General features: G+C 53.6%; 1 protein-coding gene across 11 annotated transcripts in view; it reads left to right on the top strand.

The window, feature by feature from the left end:
• The window catches only part of EXOC6B (exocyst complex component 6B), a 274,926-nt gene that overhangs the window by 248,591 nt on the left and 4,421 nt on the right, over nt 1-21,914 (top strand). For all 11 annotated transcript variants that reach the window (XM_035324205.1, XM_035324197.1, XM_035324203.1 and 8 more), the window contains one exon: nt 20,253-20,365. In XM_035324205.1, the coding sequence (XP_035180096.1) occupies nt 20,253-20,365 (113 nt within the window). The remainder of the gene's footprint in view (nt 1-20,252; nt 20,366-21,914) is intronic.

Genomic DNA, 21,914 nt, shown 5'->3' on the forward strand with positions numbered 1-21,914 from the left:
GAAAGGAAAGGAAAGGAAAGGAAAGGAAAGGAAAAAGGGAAAGGAAAAAGGGAAAGGAAAAAGGGAAAGGAAAAGGGGAAAGGAAAAGGGGAAAGGAAAAGGGGAAAGGAAAAGGGGAAAGGGATGTCTGCAAGAAGGATCTGGGCCGGAGGATATAGTGGTAGCAAAAGAAAGGAGAAATCTGTAAGAAAGAATAAAATGTGCATATGCATAAAAAAGAAAAAAAAAAAAAGAAGAAGTGAGTAATGGGTTCATAAAGGCAGTGGGAGCTTTCTTGGAGAAGAGGTTGTTTTGATGCCCTCTGGAAGATGCACGGTTGGTTTGCTGAGCATCTTTTCCACACCTGATAAATGGCTGGAGCCAGGGAAACGCCACCCTGCTGTGTGCAGCATCGCTACGAACTCAGGTGTCTTCGGCTCACCCTTGCTGGGATTCTCTGGTGTCTCACAGAGCTGAGCTGTTCTTCTGTACAGTCTTGTCTCCTTTCCCCGGCCATCTGCTCTGAGTAAACACACGGTGCGATTGCCCCGAGGAGCTGCGGAGTCTCCATCTCCGGAGTCACCCAAAACCCAACTGGACGGCGTCCTGAGCAGCTGCCCTGCCTCGAGCGGGGCTGGGACGGGATGGAGGCCAGAGCCCCCGTCCAGCCCCACGTGTGCTGGGGCTCTGCGTGCTTACAGCTCTGAGGTCCCCACCTGCCAGCTTCTATTTGTCACTGACCCTTCTGCTTCAAAACAAGGATTAAATCGAATTAAGAAACAACCGTACCAGCCTCGTTTTCTCGAGGAAGCCAACCTTAAGGGCAGGAGGCTAGCAAAGAGCGGCAGCGGGGCTCGTGGTGAGGATTTACCTCTCCTGGGTGCCCCCCATGCCACCAGTGCATTGAGCCCTGCCTAACGGAGGGGTTCTGTGGGCTTCAGCAGGAGCAGAAGTGTTCCCGAAGGCCTTTTGATGCTACACAGACATTTACACGGGCGTATCTGTGCCTTCTGACCGTCCTGTCCCCCTGCCAGCTCAATCCGATCACCCTCCGCCCGAGTATTTTTTTTTCTTTTTATAAATGTAGTTTGATAATGAAATAGAAACACATGTTGGTTCCCCCCCCCCCCCCAAATACCACGTTAATCTAAAAAAGGCCGTTTTCATTAGACGTTATATACACAAGGGCTACAGATTACAAATGCAGAAAATTAAATTGTAAACTCTGCAGCGGGGCCTTGGGGGGGAGTAATGGGAGCCGCCGAGCCTCCCCTCTGCCCTGCCTCCAGCGGGCCGCTCCAGCGAGCGCGGGCGGAGGAAGACTACCTCCTTTCAGCCTCCATAAACCACAGAGGATGGGTCAGATCCTTATCGGCCTTAAATTATACTCATAACTCCAGGCTCGCTCACTTTCCCACAGTTAAATGACTTTTCTTCATAGATCTGAAATGAATGAGGGATTTTTAATTATTTTTTTTTTCCTGCTGCTTGTTCCAAGTTTAAAAAAAAAAAAAAGAGTCAAATTAATTCCATTTCTGATCCTAGATCTTAATTAATATTAATTATTGCAATAAATCTGTCTCCGTTGGATCCCTTCGGTGGCTGCAGTCCATGGCTGTGGCTGTGGCAACAGGTCCCAAGTGCAGCAGCATCCTTCCCGGTGCTCTTAATGAACTCCTTGCTGCTTCCTTCACCCCCGGGGAGCTGCGTGTGGTTCGTCTCCCGTTACATGTGGTGTTCACCCACTCTGCGGCTGCTGTCTCCTGGCACATGCTCTGTAACCCTCCCTTGTCCCCTTTTTTTGCTAAAATCCTGAGCTGAAAACCTTCTGTGCCCTTCACCTCATGCTTGCTCCCAGCTTCACATGTTGTCTCTCCATCTCCTGATCCTTTTATTTTCGTCTCTTGTGATGCGCCTTTGCAAGAGGGATGCTCATAAAGTGTGCCTGGGATATTTATTATATGTAATACAGGATAAAATCCAACAAATAACATAATCCTATACATAATGCAGTCCTTTCCAAAGGAAAACAAGACCCAGGCAATCGTGTCTCCTGCCAGTTTTGTCTGGGCCTTTCGCCCTCCCCTCTGCTCCTCCCAGCACTTGCTGAACACGCTGGAAGAGTGCACTGAGGTTTCACCGAGGGTGGATCCTTATTAACTTACCAGGAGCTTTGTTGAAATCGCCAGCGGGATGGATGAGAGGCGAAGCCCAGCAAGCGTCTGGGCTGTGCCCAGAGCTTGTGCTTGGTTACACCTGGAGAACCCACCGGGAGGAGGCTCGTACAGATGGGACAAGGTTCAAACCGGGCTGGTTCAGCTTTGTATCCGAACCAATTGTTCACAAGATGCAAACTTTGCGGATGCCACGCTTGCTTAATTCGGTGCTGACTGAAACACTTGGCCAGGGCTGTGGGCGAGCCACTGGCTGAAAACGACCCGACCTTTAAGTCCCACTCGGCCCAATTATTTTTTTTAAAAAAAAAAGGAATTGCTGATTTTCAACAGCTGTTTATTCCTGGGCTCTGTGTGCTCGTCTGTACTTCCCGGCGTGTTTTAGGGCTTAGCTCGCCCCCAGTAGCATCGCACTCGGTGTGATAATGACCGTACCGCAACATTTCCCACGGCTTCCTCGTACCCTTGGCTCCATCGCAGCCCTGTGTTCGCCACGGCAGCGCTGACGGCCTGGAGGCAGAGCCGTGCCGAGTGCCATCACCTCGAGCTGCAGTTTATCGATCGCCGGTTATGAACTCGGGTTGAATAATTCAGAGAGCAGACAGCGCCGTGGCTCGGCTCTGCTCAGGCAGCCGTGGCAGCTTGTACCATAATTAATTTAAATTATCTTCTTTTTTTTTTTTATCTTAATAATTCACTTGGCCTCTTGAATCAGGTTGTTTTTAGCTGTACGTGCTGGTGGAGAGCAGGATGGCACGCAGGGCTCAAAGTGTTTGGGCATCGTGTCACCAGCGCTGGCAGCCACTGTGCCACCAGAGGTTTCCAAGCACAAATCCCTGCGGGTTCCCATCTGCGCCTCGCAGTGGGATTGCAGACGCCTCGTCAAAGCCTGCAGAGGAGGGTTGTTTTTTTTTCCCCCCCCCGTTGGTGCTCTGTGCAGACTGCCAGCACCTCCAGGCTCTGCGCGCGGGGATGCTGCAGCTCCAGCCGTGCTGCGCCGTCACCACGAGGTCGCTTTAGGTGAGCAAGAAACTTGCCGTAGAGGTATGGAAGCGCCTTTGGCACTGATAAAACGCCCTGCACGATGAATTTACGTGCTTTAGGGCTGAACCCCACAGGCAGACACAGCCTGGAGAGTTTTGTCTGAGCCATTCCGCGCATTGGCTCCCAGGGGACGTTAAAAAGGCGGCGATAAGCGGTGCCGCATTTAACACTGCACATGTATGCAGGACAAGAGGAGGGGAATATCAAATGCCCGAGGTTCTCCGCACTGCTAAAAGGCAGCATTGTTTTCCCTCTTGCACATCCTAGCATCTTTTTACTTCTGCTTTAGGCATTAGATGAAGCCTGCAAGCACGCAGATGATGAATAACCCACACGATTCCCATCTTAACTGCAGCATCTTTCTGAATCTTTCTCCCTTCTTAGTCTACAATTATTTTCGTTTTTCAGAGAGACTGCATTTTTTCAGAGTGTTTTCTTAAAGTGCTTGCTTGGTTGAGTTTCCTGGAGGCCTTGCCGGGGGCTGCATGGTGTCGGTGGCAGAGGCACTGCTCAGCCATCGGTGGGGCGCGCAGGTCACGGCCCCCCCCCCGACATCGCAGTCTGAATAAGTGATGACAAGTCATGAAAAATTTGTATTTGAGCACAAGGGAAGTTCAACGTGTGTCACGAGCTTGCTTGGCTTGTATTTATTTTTCATTTTTCTTTATTTTGGAGTTCGCGGTCTGACTTATTCATGCTTCTGGGCCCTTCAGCAAATGAGCCCTCCTGAAAAAGGAAGGAGCGTCAGCCGTAGCCCGTGCTCAGGGGGGGAAATCTCAAAGCAAGAGGAAGAAAAGCGGAAGAAAGCGTTAAGGCAGGAATGACAAATGAGGCTCAGAGAGACGCTTGTTAGCAGCAAAGAGACGAGCAGCAGAATATAAGCAGGAATTTCTTGGTGGAGGTTTGAAGTTTCAAAGGTGCGAGAAGCGCCGAACATCTCGCCTTCTCCTGGGGCCGCGTGGCTGGGCAGACTGCAGCTCCCGTAGGTGAGGAGGAATTGTGAGAGCTGGATCCTGCTCTTCATGGATGATTTACAGCAAGCCTCCCGGGAGCCGGCAACTGCAGACTCGGGGCCGGTTCTCCAAAAACACGAAGTTCACCAAAGGGTGAGAGCAATCCTGCTGAGTGGAAATTGTAGTATCGCTGGCAATTTGAAATGAAACCCTGCATGCGGTTGCCTCTGGGGATGTGCGGGTAATTCTATCCCGTGTGGAGCAAGAGATGGGAATAGGTTGGGTGTAGAGACAGCCAGGCCGACTCTTCCTTCTAACTGTAAATTTTCTGGTTGAATAAGAGGCCTCTGTGTTTTCTGTTGCAACGTGCTTAGATCCCAGTCCTTCCCTTTGTCTGAATTTATTGATATTCATATATTGCCTTTGATAGGGTCACTCAGTCATCCTCTGCTTTTGATGAATGCCCCGCTGGTGATTTATTTCCTTCCATAATAATGGTGTCTGCATTCCTTCCGCTTCCTTTCCCAAACTCCTTTTCTTATTAACGCTCAGGGCTTTAGCTGCGGGCAGCCTTCAGCCTTGGGTGCAGCTGTCCCAGTTGCAGGTGGGAGTTTTGGGGGCACCAGCCACCTCCTGCAAGAGTTTGGTGGCTGAGGCCACTGTCCTTATCTGCGGAGGGCAGCACCCAAGCCTGGTGCTCCTCATACTGACCAGACCTTCTCTTTAGACGTACCCAGCATCAGATTTCTTTCTTTCAGGACTCAAAGCTTTGCAGATCTCACGAATCTCATAAAATCTCCTGTCTCTGCACCTTTGCTTGCAAGCTGATGAACCTGCCCACGGGATGTTCTGCGCGGGTGTTAGCTGCATCACCACTGTCCCTGCGCCCAGTGGTTTGGATGTGTCCTAGGGACAACGTGTGGCTCTTGCACAGCTTGCATCGAGGAATCCACTTTTCAGTATTGATTTTTAGGAAAAAAAAAAGTCGTGAATCCCTGAAATAAGCAACTGTGGGACTGTGATACGTGACACGGGGCGCCGCCTCACTAATGGTTTTTGTGTGCAAGCGGGTGGAGGACAAACGATCCCAAGAACCAGACGGTGCCCTACCAGTTGTGGAAGGGCTGCGATTGCTCTCACTGTGTGATAGCATCAGGCGCCTGGAAGGACAGCCGTGGTGCCACCGAGAGCTCCTCGTCTCCAGGATGCGTGTGGCGAAGCGAAGTTAACGTTTGTTCTCTCCTTTTTCTTGGCGTGAAAAAGCTTCGATTACGCTGCTAAGTGTGGAGCTGAGTTTCTTGTTTCGTTTTGCTTTCCAGGCCTGTTGAGAATTGCCTGGTCGGCTCCGCTACAGTGATTCACTGAAAAAATGTTTTCCATCTTCTTCGTCAAGCCATCAGCAGCCATGGGGTTGGATGGAAGGGAGGATGACTGCAGGGCTGAGCTGGCAAACCGAGCCCTGGGACTGCTCGTGGTCTGGGCTGGTCCAGGAGAGCTCCCAGCTCCATCACACCTCTGCCTGCTCCGTGGGTTCCCTTACTGTAAATGGCTCCTCTCACACCCTCGTGGGCCATAATGTTTGCAGAAATGCTTCAGGATTAAAACTTCCCTGGAGTTTGGGGAAGTCAAGTCCCTTCATCACATCAGTACAGAATATTGCCATTGCAAGACCACATTTCTAGTCAAAACAAAGAGAAATTTGCCCAAAGGAATGCACGTACATGTGTGTGTGCTCTCACTTTGTACAACCCAGGAGCATCCCTCTTTTACAGCTGGGATGCTTTTGCCCTGGCTTTTTTGCATCACCTTGGCTCCCTTTTCTTCCTCACAGCCACCACCATGGCTGTAACGTTAGGCTTGCTTTCTTATGTATTTTTTTTTTTTTTTTTGTAGCTAACAATGACCTCAGCTGTTTGTTTAAGGAGTTCATAACCCCACACACGTTTTACAACAACGAAAAGGAAATTTGCAAGAAGCCCTTTGGTTCCGAGTATCTGGCATTGATCTGCTGGGGTTCTGCTTTATGTTCCTATCAAACAATAATAAAATAAAAAGAAAGAAGAAAGTAAACAGCTCGGTGTAAATAAAGACAAATCCAGGTCATTCTACCCTTCCTCAAATACTGCCATCCAACCACAGGAAACGGCAAGCAGACGGCTTGGCCCAGCTCCGTGCTCCCCGGCTGTCTGGCCACGCACATGTGCAGGATAACGGTGCGGAAATAAGTGAATGAGGCAGCAAAACAGCGAAGGAAATGCGCCTACCTATGTGTAAACCCTGACGTCTAAGAAACCTTGAGAAAAAGAAAAGCTTTGAATAGAAGGAAATCGAGCGGCGCGGTGTTGTACAATGCCCACACACGGCCGAGCCCCTTCTGTTTGCAGCAGAAGCTGCTCGGAAAGGGGATGCCCGGCTTTGGAGTGGGGCTGCGGTTCTGGATTTGAAGCCATGCTTGGTTTGGGTTTGACACTAGTGAAGCTGTGTGAGCTGGCCAAATTCGCGAGGGTCTTGCAGGTTTTGGAAGGTTTTCACTGCCTATGGCCACACTGGAGTAGGTGAGAGTTAATGGAGCCTTCGGACTTGAGAGTGGAGGCTTGGTGCCGAAACCTGGGCAGCAATTCCCTGAGCAGAAGCAGGTTCAGTGCAGGATCATCCCTCTGCTCAGGCCAATCCCCCCTCCTCCAAAGGGACTTCTGTAGGAAATCGCTCAGCCTTTCTGTCTCTATCACTCCCTCTCTCTGGAAATGCCTACTTTGAAGTGCCTGGGGCAGGTTTGTCCCGGTGAATTTTAAATTCCCACAAAGTTCTGCAACAAAAAGCTTCTTTTCTTTAGTGAAGAATCAGTTGGCCGTCAGGATTAGCTGCTGTGGGGTGGCAGGGAGAGGCAGATTTGGGCATGTTGCTGTGGGACTTGTCCTTAAGTAGGACAAAATCCCAGACCAACCTCTGGCTGAGGCAGGCAGGGCCCCCCATGTCCTCCCCAGGGACACATCCTGGCGGCAGCTGCAGCTCCCCCAGGAGGAGCCCCCCAAGCTCTGGGCAGCCTGTGCCAGGGCTCCGGCACCCGCCCGGCCCAGCAGTGCTGCCTGAGGGGCAGGGGGAGCCGCCGGGGCTCCGGGCTGGGCCCGCGGCCTCTGGGCCTGGCCCTGGGCACCGCTGAGCAGAGCCTGGCTCCGGCCTCTCCACACCTCCCTGCGGGGCTTGGCGGACACGGACGGGATCCCCCTGCCCTCCTCGTCCCCAGGCCGAGCAGCCCCAGCTCCCTCAGCCTCTCCTCGCAGCAGAGGTGCCCCAGGCCCTGCTTGGGGGCCCAATTTTGATCTCTTTTCACTATGTCCGGATGTCTCTGGCACTGAGGAGCCCAGAACTGGAAACCGGGCTCCAGGTGTGGCCCCAGCAGTGCTGAGCAGAAGGACAGCACCTTTCTGGATACATCTCAGCCATTTGGAGCAGCCACTGCCCCAAACTCTCCCTTTCCAGCCTTGCTGGGAACCTGCAGGCTTAGAGAGCATGCCAAGCCCCAGAGGGGACTGCAGTCCTCGGTGATGCAAATAGCTCTCCCTTCACCTCACCCCCTTTTCATGCTTTTTTTCTGCTGCACTTGGTGATCTGAGCCAGGGGCAGCTTTAAGCTGTTTCTTACAGACCCGCTCCCTCTGGGCTGTCCCAGTGCAGGCAGGGCTCTGTGCCCAGCACTCGCCTCCTTTCCCCGCAAATTGCTTTATAATGCGTCGATAACACTGTGTGCACACCATAAAATATCACTTCCCTGCCTTTGGACCTTGCATGTCAAGGTGATTTCGCGGCAGCGGCAAGCAGATTGTCTCCTTTCTCCCCTGGTCAGCCTATCCCAGCTCTTGGCATCTGAAATCCGGCTTTGTTTACACCTTTCCAGGGCTTTGACAATAAGCGCAAGGCCATCCAGAGGTTAGTGTGACACCGTGCGAGGAAAGGCCTTTGCTTTGTTTTCAGATTCCTCCTGAGGTTTTGTTTTATCTGCAACAAATAGCCATAAATCCTGGCTGCTGCTGCCCGTGCCCGGCAGCAGAGCAAAGCGAGCAGATGCAGGATCGGGACAAAAACTCACGATTTTCTCCAAAGAAGATGTTTTCTGCAGAAAAGGGCAAGACACAGCTGGCCGTATTGTAGGACAGACCTTACCTAGGTTTGAATTTCAAGTCCTTCTCTTTACACCCTTTCTGGAAACGCTTTTCTGGGGGAAGGGGTCAGGTGGACGGGGTTCTAGGGCACGCAGCTGCCCAAAAAGCATCGACTCGCCCATCGCTGCCAGGTGGAGCCCAGCGATTTCATGGCCTTGGGGTTTAAAATCTGCTTTGTCCTGGAGGTGCTGAGAGGAGTGGAAGAGGTATCCAAAGGGTGGCGTCCATTCAATTGAAAAAGACACCCTATTACAGCGTAGATGGAAATAAAAGGTGTAATAATGGATTTTAATCAGGGTTTCGTTTTTCCTGGTAATTTATTAGTCTCTAGAAGCTGAAGAAGTACAATTTTTCACTTAAGCAGGGCGTTACCAAACTCACTGATTTCTAACCTTCTGCAAAGTTATTTTATTTCTGTGTTTGCTTTTAGCCAAATGTTTCCTACCAGTCTTGTCTTCACAGCTGTTTTAAATATCCATTTGCCTGTGTGTCTGTCTCTCTGTAGAATACTCTAAATGGCTCTAAATGGCTCTCGCTGTTTTCCAAACAGTATTTCAGACTCTGGAAATAGATATCCCGCAGCCTTATAAAAATAGTTCTAATAAGCCACCCAAATTGCCAGGTCCTTCCCTGGGCCAAATTAGTTTTGCAGGTGGCGCCACTAAACGGGAACGCTCGCGTCCCCTGTGGGGACGTCCCTGGGAGCCGGTGCGTTTTGCAAAGCGCTGCTTAAACCTGAGCAAACCCTCCAGGTGGGTCAGAGGGAGCTGGCAGCACCCAAATCCATGGTGCAGCATCCAACCCAGCTCCCCTGTCCCCCGGGCAGAGACCCCAGTGTCATCGGTTCCTTGTGCTTTGGTGCTGAGTTGGTCCATTTGGATCCATCTGCCACCTTCGCTTCGGGCAGGCTCCCCCCAAGCTGTGTTGGGGTAGGTCTTCTCCTGGCAGGCTGATGCAGGAACCAGGGCAGAGAGGAGCTATGAGGACAGCAGACTGGGAGAAAGGGACTTTTTTGGGGGTGAAAACGCTTCTTTAGCACTGCAGTATGAGCAGCTCGTGTCGCCACCTTTGCTGCCAGCTGTAGCGGGGCCGTTTCACTGGGTGAGGGCCAACGCCACGACAAGGAAATGATGAGAAGCACAGAACTGCCCGTGGTGTCCCTACCACAGAGCCTTCCCAAGTCCTGTTCTCCTCCTGCATTCCTTGGACCATCCGAGGTGTGTTCCCTTCTGCAGAGGTCTTCCTTGGGGCTGTTTGTTCTATTAGGATGGGCTTCTGGAGGGGATGGTAAAGCTGTGGCTCTTCTGTTTCAGACCTTGTTCAGCAGAGTGTGTAGGCTGGAAGGATTCACTGCAAGGTGGGATAAGTTCGAAGAGAAGCTCTGAATGTTCATTTTCTGCCTCACAAGCAGAGTAAAGCCGTTAGGCCGGCACAGCAGCAGCCCCACCACCAGCCTGGGCTGGGTGCGGGTACCGCGGCGCCCACGGCCGCATCCTTACCCCCGTGCTTCTCGCAGGTGTTGGGTCTGGGAAGCAAGAAAGCCCAATCTTTTTGTTTCCAAACACAAAAAAAAAAAAAGAAAAAAAAGAAGAAAAAAAAAAACTCCCAGGTCTGAGCCTGTCTCCTGCAAAGCCAGGCAAGGGCACCGCAGTGTGTTTTCTGTTTACAGTAGAGCTTAAAGAAATAAGCATCAGTTACATAGGGGAAAAATGAGAATGCACTCAAATTGGACCCCAGGGCAAGGCTCTCCGGGAACAATAGATCCTGTCCTTTCTGCTGAACAGAAACGCCGAGGATAAGGAGGAAGTTTTCATGAAAAGCAGAGGCTGTATTAGTTTAGTTTTGAGCAAATGTTTTTTAAAAAAAAGAAAGAAAGAAAAATGAAGGCATTTCAAGCACTTGAACTTGAGTGGCGGCTCCGGGCGGCTCCGTTTCGCTGCCCAGACGCTCTCCTCCCGACCTCGGCCGCATGAATCTCCGCTGACAGCGCGGGTGCTGAGCCGTGGTGCTGTGCCTCGTGCTCCCTGTCAGCCGCGGGACGGATCGGGGCTGCCCCTGCCTCCCGGCACGGCGTGCGCTTAAAATAAATGGCGAAGGGGGCAGCCAGAGTTTAGGAGGCCGTGGCCCGAGGGAGCCTTCCTGCCCGCTCGCGTGCCCGCCGCCAGGCTTGGCCCCCTCTGCTTTTTACCCTTTCCTGGGTGTTGTGAGCATCCCAGGGCCTGCTAGTGAGGCTTTCGGTGTTTAATGCAACGAGCTCTCCGATGGAGGATGTTTCTCGCTGAGCCTCTCCAACAAGTCACCTCCAGGCAGGAGCCGCTCGCTCCGGCTGCAGAGGCTGCTCGCAGCTCATCGCACGCGCAGGGGGGGGGATGCTCTTTTCTCCCTCTTTTCCCTCCCCGTGTCCTGCCCTAGGTGTGCACGTGAGGCCGGCTCCCAGCCCCACGGCCTTTCCGTGTCTCCCTCCCTCTCCCCCCCGCGCGAGGCCGAGGGGAGGAAGCGCGGCGATAGCGCCCCTTAAATTTATAGCCACGTTGCGCCGTAACGTTTAATCAAGGGTACGTGACCGCGTGCTGCAGCGCGGGGTACAAGTTCAGCGCAAGGTGAATCTTGTCTGAGATAATCTGAAAGTTCACCCGGAGGTGAAGGCAGCGGCGGCTTCGCGCAGACCGCCTGGGGTTAGCGAGAGGTCGCCTGTTCTTTTTTTTTTCTTTTTCTTTTTTTTTTTTTTTTTCCTTTCCCCTTTTTTAACGTGTAAACAAAAGAAAAATGCAACTTGCGGGGGACTTGGCATCAGCTGAGCAACAGGAAGGATGGCTGTGGCGAGCTTCAGCACCCGGCGAGTGCCAGCCCCCCGCTGTGGGGCCGAGGGAAAGCGATCTCGGTGCCTTGAGGGACTGGGACACTGGGGCTGTTCGCGTGTCATACTGGGGGAAGGAAGGACCCTGACTGCTGTGCTCAGCAGGACATCGCTGTCTTGCCTGATTCTGCTCCCGGCTGCTGTCCCCGTGCCCCGTGTGGGACATTCCCCAAGGGGAACGACGCACCGTGCCCCTCACCGGGGTGTCTGGGCATCCCGTCCCAGCTGCGGGGACCGGACTGACCTAAAAAAAATGTCTTGGTCGTTTTCTGGGCAGACACCGTGGTGCTGCACGTCTGTACCTGGCTTCGGTGCTGAGCCCTGTGCGGATGGGGAGCTGGACCTGCTCCTGGCCCAGCGCCTTGGGGCTGCTCGCAGCTGCTCAGAAAATGCTTGCCCCAAGAAAAATGCCTCTCTGCGGGATTTTTTTCCCCTCGGATATTGTAGGGGCAGTGATGGAGGTGGTTCGTACACAGGCTGATTTGGAGGACTGCTGCTTTTTGCCCTCTCCGCCAGCTTCTGTGCGCTCAGGGGTTTCTGTGGGTCCTGACCCGCAGCCGAGCTATCAGAGAGCATTTTCCCTGATATTTCTTAACGCTTTCCTCAGAGCAGCCCGTTTTGAAGCATGGGTCAGGCAGGGCAAATCCGATAAATTCACCAGGCTGAGCTTCCCCGTGCTGGGTTTCCTCGTAAATCCTCCTTTCCAACCTTTACCTCCTTTTTGCTGATGCAGCCCCGCTGTGTGCCGGGGCGGGCTGGAAAGGCAGCCAGGGGCCGGGGCTGTCAGCTGGGAGCTGCAGGTGCTGCTCCGCCAGCGCCAGCAGCAGCTCTGCGAGCGCCTTGGCTCCTCCGGGCTGCGGGAAAAATGCGAGGCACGAGGCAGGGAGGAGGCAGGGAGGGGGGAAGACCCCTCCGAAAGATGCGGTTTTTATTTTTTTCCCCCTCTTTTCTGACCACGCGCATCTGTGTGTGTTCACTTTCTCTTATTCCGTTGCGCTTTGGCACGATCCACTTCCTTTCCCACCCAGGCTGTAGAGGCAGGGAAGGTGTTTCTGTACACGAGGGTACACCGCCGCTCCGTGCTGTCATCTCTCAACACAGAGCATGGGTTTTTTTCTTACCGATACCAAAACCAGCTCCTCTTCCCCATTCAGCAACGGCTTCAAAAACACTTTTTTTTTTTTTTTAACCCTCATCGCTTCCAAGAACAGCTATCTATGGTGTGACAACCTCAACAAGTTGAGCTGAGCGCTTTCCAAGCCTCGTGCCCTAAATTTCAGCCCCCATAGCCGCAGACGCCGACCCCGAGCACCCACACGGGACCGTTCGGCCGAGCTCCATCCACCGAAGGGCTCTGAAAACGGCAAGGAGGTACCGCGGGGATGCTTCTGGAGGAGACATCTCCATCAGAGATTGCTTCAGCAATGAATCCCTCTTTGTGGCTGTTAAACGGGAACGCAAAGCGCTATTCAACAGCGGTCCCTCGAGAGCGGGCTCCCCAGACTCTTTCATTTCTTTTGGCCGCTGCCCAGGATTGTCTCTTTTGTCTTACGCCGAGTGTAGGATCCGGAGGGTAGAAACCCTCTGATCTTCTCGGCGCGGAAAGCACCGCGCAAAGTTGTGAACCTGCAGGAAGAATTTGATGAGCATAAATAATTATTTTCCTGAGTGCAAATTGGCTAATAAATCCAGCGCTGCGGCGTTCCCTTCTTAGCCATTCATCAAATCCCCCATCTAGGCAGTTACCACTGAAACCAACTGGTTTAGGTCCGAAACGCTGAAATGCCAGCGTTTTTGTACCAAACATCGCTAGCGCTTCGTTATTTATAAAACTGGCATTGCACGGTGCTTGGCGATGGCTGGAGAAACTCGGGATTTCCCTAGAATTCAGTTCAGCTTTCCCTGCGGGCAACGCTCCAGCTGGTGACTAAGGCCACGATCGTGCATCATCGGAGCCGGTGGAAGCAGAAACGAAGCCGTCAGGGACTTTCCAGGAGCCTTCGAGATTGTCACCGTGCCGTGACGCGGTAATCCGCCGCGTCCCCACCCGCCGCTCCTCTGCTGCTTTGCATCAGTTCTCTTGAAGTCCAACGGCGTTTTGTGGCTCCTTCATGTGGTTTGGGGTCGGGCTGGCAAAACCATTCTGAGCCCTGAAGGGGTTTTTATTTTTGATTTTTTTTTGCCGTGTGCGCAGAGCTGAGCTGATATCAGAAACGCAGCGTCTTTTGGGTAACGTCGCTGTGTGTTTGTAAGCTTTTAACGAGCCTTTTGGAAGAAATATCTTCTAAAAAAAGCAGAAAAGCCAAACGGTGCAGTTGCACCATTACTTCAAAGTCGGTGGAAAGCCAGAGGTTTTCCTCCTGATAACCAGGGAACATTTGCAGATGGAAAACCAGAAGATCTTTGTGCACACACCGAGAGCTTTCTGGAGACCTTCCCCTGGAAATCCGATGTAAGAAATGCAAACCTATAAACAGGCAATAATACGAATCCAAAAATAATCCAGACTGGACAAATTAAGGCTTTGTCAGTCTCAAACCTCCCTGTTACATTCTGTCCCTTCTGCCATAAATCTTCCTGGATTCTTCTCATGTTTTTTTTTTTCCAAGAACTGCTTCACTTTTACAGATACAAGAAACCAGAAGAAGGAAAAATAAAACTGCTGCCTTGGCTTGCAAAACAAACCCAGTTCAGATGGGAGACGAGGAGCGTGGCATTGGTTTTCTTCCCTTCAGCCCGAGAGCTGAGGAGGAAGGACCTGGAGGGGACACCACCGTGGGGCTGTTTTCCCATACGAGAGGTCCAGGCAGGCTGGACACACTGCTCCTCGGATCTAAACTAACTCCTAGGAGTCCGTCTCTTTCTTGCAGGCAGGTCTGATGAGCACATAAGATAAAATTAACTTTCCCTGCCTTCCCTGTGCGTCGATCCCTCGGCTTGAGCATCGTGTTGGATTCTGCATCCAGTCCAATGCTAGGTTGTGGTAACAGTTTCTGTCTTTCCCTCACTCCAGGTGCCCTCAATTCTTAGAGAAAACCTTCGTTTCCAGTGAAATCTCCTCCTGCTTTCATTTAGGCCACGGCTTTACCCTCCGTGTCTTTCACAAGTTGACGAGTAAACATCAAGTTCCAATTCCTGGTGCCTTTTCTTCTTGGCAAAGCTATTGCCCAAACCCACGTCTCCCCACGGGTTAGAGCATTTCTTTCTCTTCCAGTATTTCTTTCCCACGAGGCGTAATTGAAACCTCACCAAAATAAATTATTTGGAATGGACTTGTCTGTGGCTGCCGGTGTTGGAAGCTCATTGGGCTTTTGTGCTGGGTAACAATTCCCCGCCGGCTGGTGGTCGGGGCTGCTCGGCCGCTGGTGGGGATGGGCAAGCTCAAGCGTGGGCAAACTGGAGCTGCCACTGGGCTGGATCCAGGAGCTTCTCATGATTTTGCACCCAGGAGACTGCCCTGGGTGTTTGCTGGCCCCTCGGGAAGGGGCCGGTCCCTTCGTTCGGGTGCGTTTTGGGGTGGTGACGGTGGGACCTGGGGGCTGCCTTGCGCTGAGCCTCCCGTGGCCGCCTCTATCAACGGGGCTGTGGCGGTGAGCCGCCGAGAGGAGGTTTGTAAAGAAAAGTTCTCGGAAGGTTTCTAAGTGAATGGTGTGATTTCTTGCAAACCGAACCACGGCTGGTTTGTAGGTGTCAGGTCAAAGGCGGTTTGTTCCGCTCGCTGCCCACGGGCGGTACCGGGGAGGAGCGCCAGGCTTGGAGGTTGTACGGGACGGGAGGGGACGTGCTAATGCTGAGTCCGGCTGGGTTCTGAAAATACTCGCTCCTTCTCCCCCCAGAAAACAAGAGCAGTTGGTTGTGGGCCTGGGCTCATGGCAGGTTTCAGGGCAGGACTTCTGCCTCTAGTTGGGAACCCCCAAAAGCTTCTTAACCTCTCTCTGTTAGCTCTTCTCTGCCCCCAGCACCCAGGAGACATAAAACTTGTATTTCATGTATGGCAGATAATTATGTGTGGCAGATAATCCGGGATAATTGCCTTTCAGGTTGTTCAAACAGGTTGCAAGCTGTGCCAGCTAATGGTCACAGGTCGTCCTTCCCTTTTCAGCCCCCGGTGCGTGTGTGCACGCGTGCTGACGGCGTTTGCGTTGGGTTTTTCCTGGCAGGAGGTGCTCTGCAGAGCTCCTTGTGAGCCCCGAGCACCACGGAAAGCCGCAATTCCTGATGGAGAAAAGCGGACGGGTGCTCGGGGAAAAAGGGGTTAAAAGGGCATGAGCAGCAGGCACGTGAGAGTTCCCAAAACCGGGCTTTTCTAGGGAGGTTTGGTGCTTATCGGACCCTTCCCGCCAGCCCTCGCACCGTCTCAGGTGATGATGCTCTGATGGCAGAGCAGAGTCCTTGTCAGGCCACCTTGGTGCTGTCTCTCGTCACTGGGAGTAAATATTGCGGGGGATAAGAGGAGAAGGGGTGCTTGTTTCTGGGATGCTGCATTTTTACCATACTAAGGGCTTCAAGCTGGCATTTGTACACCTTGAGATAAAGCAAGCGGTCATCCTTGGGCTGGGGTTGGTTTTCCTTTCACCACCTGGTTGCTGCCTCGCCATGAGCCTCTTGTGCCAGCTCGCCTCTGGCAGTGGTTTGACAGAATAAAATGGTTTGTGCGTGACCTTGGCCCTGCAGAGCCAGGCCACTGAAAACCAACGGGGCCGGGGTACATTTTGCACGACACAGCCGTGAGCGCAGAGCCTGCGGCAGCACATCTGACCCTAACAGAACCCGAATGCGTGTCTCCTTCACGACCCCGTCCCTTCAGCGGGGATTGAAGAAAACAAAACGTTTGCCTGCCAATTTGGTTTCCATTCCTGGCTGACCTGCAGGCTGCCCTCGTGGCTTGGAGCAGCTCTGCTCCTGGACGGTCGCTCTTTACTTTTAATTCTGACGTTTCGCTTCGTGCTGCAGTGGATGTGGCATCGTGTCCCGTGTCGAGGCGATTCTGCCCCGGGAAGCTCTTCCCTCTGTGTTTGCTGTTCAGGGGACAATTGCTCTCCTCTTCCAGCAGGTTTCTTCATGAGCCCGGAGCATTTGGTGCATCTCAGGCGGCGGTTCCCTGCAGGTCAGAAGCGTTTGGCTGCAAATCCCTGTTTGTGGATGCTCAGGGAGGTACTGCACCATCAGTCCATAAGAAGAAAAAAAAATAGAAGAGCCAGGTGTTGCATGAAGCCAGGGAATTCGGGAATTTTCATCTGGCCTGGAATAACACCTGGCCTTTGGGTCTTGGGCTTGTGGAGGGGGAAGAGGTGGGGAGAAGTCCTTGCGGCCAGAAGGGTCCCATGTCTCGAGTCAGCCCTGCAGTGTCCTCCCGACCTCTCTGGAGATAGGACAAGTCTTTATCACCTTGCTTTTCACCTTGGAAGGCGTGGATCTCCCTGTCCTGCCATCTCCGTTCGCTCTGGCCACCAGGCATCGCCTCCCAGGTCCATGCAGAGCCCACAGTGACTCTGGCACAATCGTGAAGTGCCGGTGCTTGCTTCATTCTCATCCCGGGGGCGCTGGCAAAGCTTCCAAACTGTGCTTTGAATCACTTTGGGTTCACATTACATTCTTTCAGGTCTTCCCAGGGACACCCTTCGTTGGGTCCCCAGGGACAGCAGTGCTGGGTTTTGGTGCACCTTTGTGTCCCCTTCCACCCTGCTCGGTGGCGACAGGGCCGTGAGCGAGCACCTGGGCTTGGTTTCCTCTTGGTTTCGGAGGCACAAAGTGTGTGCGCCGGGGCGCTGGGAGGGCGTTCCCGGTGCAGCTGTGTTGCTTGTGGTTTTATGTATGTGTCTGTGCGCGTGTATAAAAACAGATTTTTTTTTTTCCACTACCTTTCTTTTGGAGCCCTACTTGAGCCGTTCTCCATTTCTTCACTTTTAGAAATATGTTCTTGAACACGGACACCTCTTGTGCTCCCCGTGCCCCCGGGTGCAGCCGGCCCCGAGCACGTCCGCAGCTCTCAGAGCTCGCTGCACTTCCCTTTTTTTTTTTCCTTCCCCTCTTCTTTTCCTTTCCCCCAGCGTACGTGCTGTCGAGTTTGATTTGTAGCCTTGAAAAGCAGACTCCGGTTTGAAGAATTAATGGTATTTGCATATTTTATTTGGAATCTCCCCTGGAAGACCACTGCAGCCCGTGGCGGGGCCGGGCTGCCCCGCGCCGCCGTGCAGCCACTTTTTCCTTTCCCTTTTTTTTTTTTTTTTTTTCGGTGTCATTCAGATTTAGCAGCAGAGGTGAAAAGTTTAAACAGTAAACCCCATAAAACCGCATTTATGTGACAGATAAATCGTTCTGAGACTGCTCTCCCTGAGCCTTGCAGGCTTCCTCCTGCAGGACCTCTCTCCCCCAGCCCCAGCCCGCTTCTGCCGCCCGCCTTGCGGCAGAGCCCTGCAAGCGCCGGAGGTGCTGAGCTCGGCCCTGAGCATCCCTGATCCTGCCTCGCCGGCAAGATCGATGCTGGCCAACAGCCGTAAAACCCTCAGGCCATCCGTCAGCGTCAGCAGCCGGCTCGCGGGAGCGTGGCTCTCCGGGCAGACGGGGAAGGTCCAGCCTTGGGTGGGTTTGCGTCTAGGACGGTGCTTATTTAGTGGGTTTCTGGGTTTCTGTGCTTTCTCCTCGTTCTTTTAGCCGTGTGTGCACCTGGAGATACTGAACTGGCCGATAGGGGAGATTAAAATAAAGCATTTTACCCCAGTCACCCCATCGGGGCAGTGCCAGGGTGAGCAAAGGCGCAGTGCCCCCAGCGCTGGCAGGTCCCAGCGGTGTGGGTGACGTGGCTCGGCTTGACCCTGCTGGCAGTACTCTCGAGCACCCAGGCATGGCACGGGGAGAAGAGGGCACCCGCTGAAGTTTCCAGCCTCTTGCATGCCCACTGGCAGGAATGGAAGCGGAGATGAAGCCCAGCCCTGCTCCGCCACGGCTCGTCCCTGTGCCGTGTGCCATCCCAACCACTCGTCACCTGGCCGGGTTGGATCAGCAAACCTCAGCTCGGGCTCCTGAGCTGGGGAGCAAGCTGTCCTAGATGTCTTCTTTCCATTTCTGCCTTAAAATATCCCAGTGCTGAAATTCTGTCTCTCTCTCAGAGGTGTGCATGAGAGGTTTGTGCAAGCCCTTCCCTCTGCTCCTGTAGAGCTCCCCAAGCCTCTACCTTGCCCCCGCTGCCTCCACGTACTGTTTATAACAGCTCCTCGGGCTGCTTTATCCAAATCTTCCCATAGCCCACTTCTAATCTTTCCCTTTTTCTTTCTGTCCTTTTTTTTTTTCATCCCTTTCTTCTGAGACTATTTCTAACTCTCACGAACTGCTGCCTGGTCCCTGGATGGCCCAGCCATGCACTTTCTGCAGAAATAACTTGAAATTCCTTATCCGTGGCTTGCTAAGGACACGTTCAGCCCTCAGACTGCTGACGAGAGGACCCTGGTGGGCTGGGGGAAGGCACTGAGCCCGTACAGCCCTTCCTGGAGCAGCGAACAAACCCGATAGAAGAGCCCTGGCCCCGCTGCGCCGTGTGAAAGGCACACGTGAAATCCTATCCCGGGCCGGGGCTTTAAGATGCCCTTTGGAAAAAAACAAAACAACAAAAAAAAAAACCCTGCCGCCGATGATGTTCAGCCCCAGTTTGTAGTTGGCACAAAGGGCCCCAGCTCTGACCTGCCGCACAAAGCCGCGCGGGACCACGGGCTGGAAAAGCCCTCTCGAGGTCCTGGCTAATCCGTCCCCCCCGCCAGCGCAGGGGATTGTTCCCGACGGCTTGTTTTCTTTGCTCTGACCTACATAGTCAAAAAGAATCTTGTTGCACATTTTTGTTTGGGACCTCGAGGTCTTCGAGGAGCCAAATCCCCGTCTTTGCAGGGCGGGCTGTGTTGTTAAACAGTGCCGGAGCCTCCAGGAAAGCCATGGAGACGGGGGCACAAAGAGCCCTCTATGGCCCTCGCCTCGCCTGGGGACGGTCATGGCCAGACGGGGCCCTTCTCCTCGGGGTGGGCACCAGGACGCCCAGCCACGGGCGATGAAGACGTCCCCATGTTTGGCAGCCTGTCCTGAAACAGAGCAGTCACAGCAGCTCTCCGGGGCGGAAGGCTTGAGGATGGGGAAAAAATCACAGCAGCTCCTAATGAACATGTTTTATAGGGCTGGGATGCGCGCGGGGCCTCCCTGCATGGCTAAGGCGTCCTCCGCTGTGCCCCCGTGGGGGAAAAGTGGTGGCAGGGTGGGGAGGCAAGGCCCGAGTCCTCTCGGATAGATGTGGGAGCTCTCCCTTGGCTTTGCTGCCCTTGGAAGTGCCAACAAGGGAGGCAGCGCGGAGGAGAGCGCGGTGCGGAGCACCCCGGTGCGGGGTTGGGGCAGGCGCAGGGGGACACCCGGGGGGGTCTTGGCTCATTCCCCACCCAAAGCAGCCGGGAGGGCTCTGGGTGTCCATGCCCGGTGCGTGCAGGTTTGTTTTGTGGAGACAGATGGCCTCAGGTGTGGACTTTGAGGGCTGCAGCAGGGTTACCACAGGACTTGCCTCTACCTCCTGCCTGCCCCGCGGCAGCCCGGGACAGCAGCGGTTCCTCTAATGAGTGTCTGGAAACCACCTGGGTCTCCTTCGGTGGCTGAGCTCACCTCGGATAAACCACCGAGCTCCTGGATGTGTCCCTGGGGAGCTTCGGTCCCTGGGGGACACGTACAAAGCACTTGGAAGGTGTTTGGAAAGGGAGCGAGTGGGATGAGAACTCCTAGGGTTAGGGATATCCGGGGGCAGAAAAAATTGATGGTGACTCAAGCGCGGAGGGGCCCCCCCTGCTGCAGCACATCAGGGCTCCGGGGCTCTTATTCTGGCTCTGCCACCGACCTCCTGGGGGTGTCTCAGTCCTCACACACGTCCTTTGTGCCTCCGTTTCTTCCCCGAAACAGCGGTAGCGCGGCAGGCATTATGGCTAGGAGGTAGTAGCTGCAGAACACGGCGTTTCTGGTTAACGCCACCTGCCCAGGCTCTTTGCCAGGCTCCCGCTAAACCACCTGCTCGCTCGCCAGCTCTTTAAAATCCGTTTGTTTTTCTTTTCCTGCCTCCGCTGCAGCTCCTGGATCTGTTCATCCAGTGGGACTGGTCGACGTACCTGGCTGACTACGGGCAACCCACGTGCAAGTACCTCCGGGTGAACCCCACCACGGCCCTCGTCCTGCTGGAAAAGTGAGTGCGGGCCCAGGCGCCCCGGGACGTTTCCAGCCCCATCTCCCTTTAGGGCAGCGCGTGTTTTAGGGGCTCCTTCCATCGGGAGCTGCTTGCGAGCCTGCAGGCAGAGGTTTCTGCCCTGGATGGGCAGTGGGAGTGCTACCAAACCCCTGTTTTATCCCACTACCCTGAATTACAGTATTTGTACCAAAAAGCGTTGATTTGGTTAAGGCCTTTTATTTTTGTTTCATTTTTAAGCGGAGTTTTCCTTGTTTCATAGCAGACTTCCACCGTACAGAGGTGTGCCTCAAGCTAGTTCCCAAATTCATACAAAAATTGCCAGCCCGCAGGCACTTGTAGCCCTGTTTTGTGGTTCTTTGGTGAAGACCACGTGCCAAAAGCCCAGCTGTGGGGCAGGGACGGTGTCTCCAGGTGGCCGTGTGCTCCAAGGCTCGCTCTGAGGGAGGACGGGACCCCTGCTAAGGGCGAATCCGAGCCCCAGGACTGTGTACGCAAGCAAAGCCTTTGCAGGGCGTCAGCCCAAGCCCCGGGGCTGTGCTGAGGACCAGCAGATGTGTAGGATCAGCTCCAAGGGATCTCTGCAGAGGTGTGGGATCCGTCCCAGGACACAGCGGGGAGGTGGTGGCAGCCCTACGAGCCCCTGAGGGATGGCAGGCACTCCCCGAATGCACACCCTGGAGCACCGGGGGTCGAAAACTCCAGGCTTTGAGATTCTCAGTGCACTCAGACGTGGAAGCAGATGTTGGCTTCAGTCCCAAAGAGTGGGATCCGCTTCCCTTGTGACCCTCCAGCGCATAACAGCAGAGGCAGGAGCCACCAGATCGCTTGTCCTGCCTGTGGAAGCAGGTGGCCCAGGTGTCACTTTCTCTGGTGGAAAGCCAGAGAGCTTATCAGATAGAAAAGGCCTGATAGAAAAATCTTACTGCTTGTCTGATAGAAAAGCAACCTGCCCAAAGTAATACTTCGTAATCCTAGCAGCTTTTGCCATGGCCACTCCACCGGTAGGTCTCACATGCTTGCAGTTAGATTTGCCCAGGTTTGACATGAATTCAGATCCTTGGGCTGAATTCGAGCTGGTTTTTGGAATATCTCTTTCTCCGTTGCACATAGAGGAGAAGATCCCCAGCTCAGAGCTGGACTTAAACCTTTCGAAGGCTGAACTTGGTGTGCTCCTAAGCTTTGCAGCTGCGTCTGTCTGCAGTCCACGTAACTGCCCCACCTCCTCTCCCACCGATGAGAGTAGTCACTTTCACATCAACTCACGGCATCCAAACGTGATCGGTCTGGTACTCAGGGACTAACCTGAGACAGCTGGTGTGGGTGAAGCACTTTTAGACACTCTAGCATTATTTTATATTATATGTGTGTTTATATCTGCTGTGCAATGTGTTGCAGTATTTGCAACGCTTGCAACCCCACGTCCGTGATGTAGAAGCGTGCGGTATATTCAGAGCGAGCAATAAACTAAAATAAATAAATAGAAAAGAAAGTTGGGGCACGAAGCAGGCAGAATAACCTAACCAGAGGGCTGGAAGCAGGCAGCCAG

Source organism: Oxyura jamaicensis, chromosome 4, assembly GCF_011077185.1.
Source record: "Oxyura jamaicensis isolate SHBP4307 breed ruddy duck chromosome 4, BPBGC_Ojam_1.0, whole genome shotgun sequence".
NCBI classification, from domain to species: domain Eukaryota; kingdom Metazoa; phylum Chordata; class Aves; order Anseriformes; family Anatidae; genus Oxyura; species Oxyura jamaicensis.